Below are 9,131 nucleotides of genomic sequence, written 5' to 3'. Positions count from 1 at the left end.
CCAACCCAAACCGTCCCATGATTCTATGATCCCAGCCAAAATACGTGTGTCACATCAGCAGAGCTGGGGCCAACGCGGAAGGGTACCTGGGGGCAGGCTATTCACCTGGGAGGTGGAAACCTAAAGACGTAACATAAAGCAAACCCTGGGATGGGGGTGGCTGGGGTGGGGGGGGTGGGGGTCTGCCCAGCAGCCCTGCACCAGATCTGCACAGAGGAGGGACAGTGATGCTGTTCCCCTGACCGCAATGAATGGGCTTTCCCCCGCGGGGGGAGAGGGACAGGACTGTTCTCCAAACGTTCAGCAGACATCCAAGCAGCTTCTCCCCTTATCTTCGCGAACACTGCCATGTGATCCATCATCTAACGCATCACAGAAGAGTTCAATCATCCTTTGAAAACATTCACTCGTAAATTCAACACTAAAGAAATAAACATGATTAATAGTGGCCCCGTTTCCCATTCCGGATGGATTATCACAACATCCTCTTCCTAAGGAGCAGATTCTGGCAAGTTGCTGCAGGTAAGTAATTTTGAATCCCTTTTATCTCACGTTTTGAGAAAGACTGCTAGGCTGACTTGTTCAGATGGTTTGTTTTCCCCCCACAGCTACGACAGCTTTTCTCTCCTTTACAGTTTCCTCCACCACTGCCATTACCTGCTCTGCCCAGCACGCTGCCAGCACAGCCGCCTCCCCAGCCACGCAGCATAATGCCCTAAGCTAAGGCAAGTTTAGGTGTTGCACAGAGAAATACCTGCCAGCCCCACCTCGAGCTGATTCATACCTACTCCCGTTCCCGGTGCCAACCGTTCTTAGCTGCACCACACGAGCACTTGACAAACATCCTTCCTCTTCAGCAGCTTTTGCTCAAGGCAGGCGGATAAGGAAACTGTAAGGAAAACTCAGCTTGGATGTAAATGTAGCCTTTTTGCTCCCTAGAACTTTTCTTTGTAAGATACAGGTTGACCAGAAGAATTTCCAAGTCTTCATTCCTGGGAAGAAATGTACGGGTAACAAAGGCTAAGTTCAGCCAAGCTGGCTTTTCTCTGCAGCTCTTCCACAGAGAGAAGCAAAGGGCTCCCCAGACCATGGGAGTAATTTGGCTGCTTTGAGCAAGGAACCTGCCTCTTCCTGCTAACCACAACCAGCGCCAGGGCTCCCGTCTCTAACATACACCTTGGTCACTCCCTCTAAGTGACTCAAAGAACGGTAAATAAAAATCCAATTAATCTGAAACTTAACTATTCTACCCACTGTTTGCATGCTTTCCTACGCTGTGAAAGCGCTCAGGATATTTCAGATTCAGCCCGCAGTGCCGAGCATGTCGCCTTGCAGAGCAGACAGGCAGCAGGATGAAGTCCTGCACTTTCCAAATGGACTTTGGGAAGATAAAGAGGAGGAGGAAAAAGGACAGCTCTTACATTTTGTACTAAACTTCACCAAAAAAAAAAAAAACCAAACAGTATTTGCCACAAACTACCAATTATTTTTCCACAAATGTAGCTCTCAGTACTATTAACCAACTCAAAAATGAACAGCATAAAGCATGTTCATTAGCAAGGAAGTGGGGCTTCCCTGGGAGGCATTTCACCAAGTCCCTTTCAAGAACACATAGTGTGTCGCTGTGCACAATGCCACCCCCCACGCACTCCAAGTCACCCCAAAACAAACCAACCAACCCACTCCGTATTTCTGACATCACTAATAGAAGTGCCTGGAATTTGGCAAATGAATGATTATAGTTTCAAAACAGCTTAAATTGCATTTTACTGAAAACCTCGGAGGGGTCCTGTCAGAGTCTGCTGGGAGAGGCACTGGAACGCCCAGAGCGAGGTGGCCGCTCACACGCCGAGGAGCGTGCAGGGACGGCCGTCATCTTTGTACCAGCCATTCCACACATTAACGCTGCCGTGACACAACCATTTAAAGTTGGATGCAACATGTCTCAATTAATACCTCTTATTTCCTTCCAAGTGCCAACACAACTGAAAGGATTCATTCAAATCCCGGTTACTGCATCTTACTTCACAGACTGGGAAATGAGGTCGTAGCAGCGTGATGCACCTACAGCCACACGTGTGAGCCTGGCCCACGCACTGCACGCTCCCAGCCTGATATATCCAAGCCCAAAAATTATCTTTCCAATACTCAGTCTATGCATGCCGTGTACCACTGGTACAGCTCCATCAAACACCCTTGGTGCAGGAATCGCGCTTTGTTTGATCTACATGGCGTGCACCGCTGCCACGCATGATCACGAGCGTCAGACAGGCACTACCGACGTACCAGTCTATAAAAGAGACAGGAACTCTGTAAATCACTGAAAATCACACAGGATTTGTCAGCATGACGAAGCGGATTGAACTATTCCTTCTGTGTGCAAAAGCCATCGAGAATAACTGCTGCAGGACAAGTCACCCTTCTCCAGGGTAATGAGCGCCTTTCCGAGGCAGGATAGTGGAAAAGACTGCAAGTAATGACAGGAGAGGTGTTCTGGCATAAAATACCTTTTTCCTGGGATAGTTCTTGTCAAACCCAGGCCACCCACAGAAGAGCTAAGGTGGGCTGCCCTGCCCTGCAGCAGTTACTCTCGCCAGCCGCAGGCTCCCCGCACAGCTCGGGTCGTTCAGGGGAACGTACAGGGGACGTTCAGCTCTCTGACCTGCTGCTGCAATCACTGTCCAAAGACCTACGTCAAGCAGAAAAAGACAGCGTTTTCCATGCATAATGTCTGCCCGTCACCACTGCCTGCGCAAGGAGGGGTGAGATCCGTCTCTCCCATCGCGGCTGGCATCGGTTTCTCCCTCTGACCGCCTGCCAAGGCTTGTGCTCCTACAGCATCTACCGGCTGCTGGTGGGGTGTCCCTTCGGGGTGTTGTATCGCCAAGGCAACACAAGATAATCTTTATACTCTCAATTTTCTTGCTGCTTTTTAACTTGCCGTACCAGAACTTCGTGTTATTTTGGCTATTTAGCCTCTGTATCTAACGCCCTGTGACAGAGGCCAACTGTACAGCGAGCTCTAGAGCAGAGGTTTTATAGCCGAAGCTCGGATTGTTTGCGTCCAGTTTATTGCAACTTAAATCACGCTGCATTTCTCCCTCGCCTGCACACGGGCTGGCACGGCCTGTTCTCCCTGCTCGCGTGTGGCCTCTTCTGCTCTGCTGCTCCTGCGCCGCTTCACCCCTTCGCTCCCAGCACCAGCAACCGCGACCGGGCAAACCTGGGCATGTGTTACGCTTGCGATAGCTGCAGGAAAAAGCAACGTACACCAGGGAAAACTGACTGCAAGACCATTAATGTCACATCAGGCTTGCAGCACTGCCTTTGTTTTATGTTTTAAAGAAGCAAGGTAAAAAGCTGTACAATAGTAAAAACTTAACAGTAACCTCAGGTGTCTTAAGCAAAAGAGTCCCACCATGAAAGATACAAATTCAAAGCCTCAGTTTTTAAACAAAAAGTTTCAAAGCTTTACTTTGGGAATAAAACTACCACGGATTATTAGAAAACCAGCAATTTTACAGCAACTTACATAAACATTTATAAAATAAGAGAAAAACTACAAACTCAGTAAGTTCTACACCAGTTGTTTATGTTAAAGTTGAAATATCAGAAAAAACACACACAGGAATTACTAACTTTTTAATTTCCCTATGTGAATTAATTGGATCAGTGATGCCGCCTTCCTTGTTTAGTAGCAGACGTTTTCAGGCACAAGACAGGGAAGAACCACCACCTCAGGGTACAGCTGTGGGACAGGCACCGTTCCCTCTAACGCTGGCCTGGTGGCAGCTGCTGTAAGCATGAGAGCATAAAACAAAATACAAAAATGCCTCCGTTTTTAAAAAACCCAAACCAAGCTAACAGCTCGATAAATTCCCCTGATGGCACCTGTAATTTTTCTGTCTATACCAAGCTTCAGTCCTTTCTCGAGTACTTGAACACTCTTTTTTGTTTGCCAGTGGACCCACAAGATAATTATGTAGAGAAGCTTTTATAAAAGTGCTGATTTTCACCGGCAGTAGGACACCGTAGGACCAGCCAGATTTCTCTGTTACCCCGCTCCTTGGCTTTTCAGGTTCAGAGCTATTGCTCCTTAAGAGGTACCCAAACCTAAAGCCCCAGCTTATTGACCAGGTGCTGCTGGCACACGGACTGAGAAAACTATACGATAACGCTAACGGACCGTATGAAGGCTATTAATGGGACAGAGCTGCTTTTCTGTCTAGGTGCAGGTAATCTAAACACAATCCAGTTAACTGTAAATATTTAAAGTGGATGGTAAATCTCACAGTGATAAATTAATCTGGTATTTGGTTAAGAAGTTCTATTGCTTTAAACAAATAATGATTCAGTGGATCTCAAAATACTTGTCAAATATGCTTTTAATGATAATAAAGGGAAACAAATCAGCTATATTGGAAGCTATACCAAAGGAAACACGGCTTCATCCGCCCCGGAGAGTGGGCAACAAGGAACAGACACTTAATGAAAAGCAAAAAAGGTCAGTTCGTTCAGAAACCTCCAACACGTGCCACCTCCTGTCTGGGAAACATCTCCTTGTCCAGGCACCCGGTCCTTGTGCTTCTGTTAACCCACGCAGACATTCAATAAATAAAGGGCAACGCTCAGGATGACAGCTAACGATGACCGCAAACGAGAAGGGCTGGGGGAACGGCAGAGACCCCGTCCCACAGCGCTGCAGGACCCACGCAGGCAGCTCGGTACGGTACAGGAGGCACCGGGGTGCACCAAAACCAGGACGATGGGCGTCAGGGTGCTCAGCTGGTCCCCGGGGGGGCTGAGGCCGAGGGGTGCAGCGCTCCCCGGTGCCGGGCAAGCTCCCCCCAGCAGAGCCCAGGGCAGGTACTGGGGCAGTGGCTTGGCAAACCGCCGTGGCTTGCGCCTAGCTGTGAAACAAATTACGTCTGGTGGACTTCTGTCCTGGGAAGTGGAGCTACGGAAACCTCTCCTGAAATCCCACAGGCAACACACAGGTCCCACTTCGATGGCCTGTGGAGAGGTGGCCAGGAGAAGTCACCAGGATGGATAACTCAGTGCACAGCATTTTGTCTGTCTTTTAACCCCAAATGGTACCACAGTGGTGCCTTGAACCATCTGTGAGGAGACATACATCTCAGTCTTCATCACTTGAGAGTTATAAAGAATAAAAATTTAAATTCACTTTTCACCAAAAATATCTATTGTTTTGAATTTTACTGCTTGTTTTCTTAAATTCCCCTCTCCTGTTTCACCTGAAGTTGTGGTATTTTGTGCCGGATAAATTCCTGAACCACAGGAACAGGACACCAATGGGACACAGACAGAGAAGAAGCAATCGCTTCATCTTGCTTAGATTATGGTTTTACCATATTCCTTCGCACTTGGATTAATTACAGAGCTGCAACCCTGCAAGTGAGCAGACCTGTCTGAAGAAGGAAATGGCACGTCTGGAGTCTGGCATAGGAAATCAGACCTTGTGGGACTACAGGAGTCTACTGATCAGCAAGGAAAGTGGCCAGGTGCCCCACTCAACTACCCGATGCTTGCTGAAGGCTCTGCAACAAATTACAGGAGACATGAGAGAAGGAGCTCTCTAGCCCTGGCATAGGAATAAGCTTCACCCAGCTTCATGAGGCAGTGAGGAACCATACCTTGGTACGTGTGCTGTAATCCCCACCGACAATGAGATGTCTCTGGTTTTATGAGTCTGCAGGAAGCGGTCATGGGGCTCCAATCTAGGCCGATTTTATTTTAATGCTTTTATACCTGCGGTGAGTAGAAAGTGGCTTCAAGAGAGAAGACAAACCCTTGTCAAGAGAGAAGACAAACCCTTGAAATCCTGCACCTGTGAGCCACATCCCACTGCCAGCAGTTCCCTCTCTCAACAGCAAAGATCACAGGAGACCACCTCCACTGACCGTCTGAAAAGAACCATAACAGGAACATATCTGAAACCACTAAATCTATCACTGCGCGAACGCTGCTTCTGCAGCTTAAAAGGTCACCGAGTACTTCCCGAACTCCCCCCCCCCCCCGCCGATTGCTAATGGCTGTTGAAAACTGCTGTTTCACAATGCATTCCTTAAGGAATCAGTTTTAGATAAACAACTTCTCACCATACACCGCAGAATGAGCTGGAGACAAATCCATTCAGTTAACCAGAAAATAGCAAATATTGCCTTCTAAAAAGTGCTAAATCTCTACTTCAGCTAAAAAAGTAAAGCGTATTTCCTCTATCCACATACCCAATACGTATGCAGATCGCAAAATCTGTAACAAACCCTTACTGATCTGACACAAGCCGATCAGGACGGTTCACTGCACGCTTTCATCTGTGTGACCGGAGGAGGTTCATATTCCAGTGCCATGACAGCCGCGTGCTGAAACAGAGTACCTCAAACACGGAGAATGGCCATTAATCTCAAACCATTACAAGTAATTTACTTTGCCATTTACAGAGCAGCCAAGAACCGCCTGAAAAATTCCCCCTCCAAGCACAGGAGTTACTGGGCTCGAGCCTTTGTCGGGTGAGCCGCGCTAGCAGGCACTCACCCACGATGTCTCTGCCACCCTTGTGCAACGCCACTGACTGACCAAAAAGCTTCGCTTGTAACACAGGCAAGAATAAATAAAAAAAGCAGACTGTGCCTGAATGGATATATGCTTTTTAATAATGGGAAGCAAAAATGGCTGATTGTATAACCTAGACTTCTAATTCACTTACCTTATATCTCTGCCAAGCCTCATAAATTTCACTTGGTTTACTCTGCGCAGCCAGTTTTCCCAGGATTTGCCTCACTGCACCTTTTCTCAGGAATTTGGACACAGATTGAAAGCAAGAAAAGACTGCACTAACAGTTGGACTTCAAAAAAAAAAAAAAAAAAGAATTGAAGAAATAATGGAAGCGCCTTATCACTTCCCACTGGCCAAATGCTGGGCGGCCCAGAGAGGGAAGGCTGGAAAAAAGCCAAAAAAACTCAACTTCTCCATTAGATTGTCAGCACATCCGTGTCCCGCAGAGTAAAGGTACATCCTATTTGCTATTCCAGCAGCGGACAGGAGCAGATGCTTTAAAAAAACAAGTAAAGAACAGAAGAAGCACAAAGTGGTATTTTCGATGGTGTAAACCTTCAGCCGTCAGCAATCAAAGCCGTGGGAGTTCCTGGGCCAGAATTTGCGCCCAGACTATTGCATTTGCACCATGGTAAGAAGGTACCCCTTCGCATTCATTTTAGACCTCCCGCACAGGGGACACAAGACAACTAAAAGGGACAGAGGAGCACTGCGTAAGAGGGCTCCAATCGCGTACAGGCAACACAGTCTGCCTTAAAAATCCATCTCGTCTGCACGATGCCAAGCAGAAACAGGGCCTGATCAGGCAAGGTTTCTGTTCACCTCACAAAAGCATCTAAAGCACATGAGAAAGACACGAGTAAGAGGGAGAGAGATGAAAGTACCTTTAAAAAAGAGAACAGCAGACATGAGCCAGACAGAACGAATGCAAAAGGAGCACCCCGAGCAGCGCCGAGATAAGCATCAGAGGGCTTCGAGATCTCGCTAACAGACGCCTATTATCGGCATCAAAGGAACTCAGTCCCTTGTTCTCATCCATCCTAAACAGGAACTCAGTCCCTTGTTCTCATCCATCCATCCTAAATGCCTTCCCATCCAGCCCGCGTTGCTATTTCCCTCGTTGCTATTTCCGTCCAGAGGCAGGTAATCTGCAGCCCGAGTCACCGACGGGAGCCCCAGGTCTCCCCAGCAGCAGCTTCCCTCCGAGCAGGCAGGGTGGCTGCCCTCCCAACGGATCCCCTTCGGGGCAGCTGCAAACCTCACCACACGGTCAGCACCACAACGAACAGGAAGGACGGGAAGGTTTTACCCTACGGACACGGGAGATCCCAGCAGGACAGTGGGTCCGCACCCCTGCGAGCCGCCTGTCAGAGATGGAAACGCAAGCCCGGCAGGCAGGATGCCTCCGGGCTACAGAGCTGCCCCGATAAATCCAGAGGCAACCTGTTCCTGTTTCAGGGGAATTATACCAGGGACAATCTACCTAGGTGAGGCTGCGTAGGACAAAGTTTGGTTCACACAGATCTATCTTTGCTGTTCGATACTGAGCAGACACAGATCGTCTTGATGAACAGCCGAAGGACTTTGAATTTTGGTACTTACAGAGAGGAGGCCCAAACAGCACCGTGTCCAGAGCTTTCAGCTGCAGCTTCTGCCTGTGGCTTCGATCTGTCATTTTCAGAACACTTCCCATCATGGTAGCGTTGTTCACTGCTAGCCTGTAAAATAAAAAAAAAAAGAAGTAGGCATGGTCATATCCATCTGGATTAATAACTGACCAAAAATTAGTAACGTGGAGACTACAGGAGGAGAAATGCAATGAGCAGGACCTGAAAGCTCCCTGCTTGGGCTATCAGGACAAAATAAATCCCTCAAATATTGTCATCTCTGATATAAGATACCTCTGTGAAAGAGTTAAGCAGCAGTGTCTTTGGCTTTACTCGGAGAGAGAGAAGGAAAAGCCAAGGCCACGCCTATTTCATTAATCCTGACAACCTAAGTTACTGATTTTCTATCAAAACTGATCTTTTGGTGTCCTACCAATCACTATTTTTTTTTTTTTTAAATCAGATTAATAACTGACCAAAAATTAGTAACGTGGAGACTACAGGAGGAGAAATGCAATGAGCAGGACCTGAAAGCTCCCTGCTTGGGCTATCAGGACAAAATAAATCCCTCAAATATTGTCATCTCTGATATAAGATACCTCTGTGAAAGAGTTAAGCAGCAGTGTCTTTGGCTTTACTCGGAGAGAGAGAAGGAAAAGCCAAGGCCACGCCTATTTCATTAATCCTGACAACCTAAGTTACTGATTTTCTATCAAAACTGATCTTTTGGTGTCCTACCAATCACTATTTTTTTTTTTTTTTTAAATCAAACCTATATTGCTAGCCTTTGACATCTTATTTCATAGACCGTTAAGACTGTACTTCCCACTTGGAAGAAATGTGGGCACACCATGCACTGCCTCGAAAACCTTACTTTATTCCCAGTTAATCCCTCCTTCCCAGTCAGTTTACAGGCCCCTTTTCAGTGACAATAACCTTTACCCAAA

The 9,131-nt window shown here is 47.4% G+C and overlaps 1 protein-coding gene across 1 annotated transcript in view; it reads right to left on the bottom strand.

The window, feature by feature from the left end:
- Positions 1-9,131, bottom strand: part of STIM1 (stromal interaction molecule 1) — a 63,508-nt gene that overhangs the window by 36,823 nt on the left and 17,554 nt on the right. Inside the window, exon 4 of the mRNA XM_009290883.1 lies at positions 8,180-8,295. Coding sequence (XP_009289158.1) covers positions 8,180-8,295 — 116 coding nt within the window. The remainder of the gene's footprint in view (positions 1-8,179; positions 8,296-9,131) is intronic.

The sequence above is a fragment of the Aptenodytes forsteri genome, unplaced genomic scaffold, assembly GCF_000699145.1.
Source record: "Aptenodytes forsteri isolate BGI_AS27 unplaced genomic scaffold, ASM69914v1 Scaffold254, whole genome shotgun sequence".
In the NCBI taxonomy this organism is placed as follows: domain Eukaryota; kingdom Metazoa; phylum Chordata; class Aves; order Sphenisciformes; family Spheniscidae; genus Aptenodytes; species Aptenodytes forsteri.
This window is presented reverse-complemented; position numbering and strand designations above follow the sequence as displayed.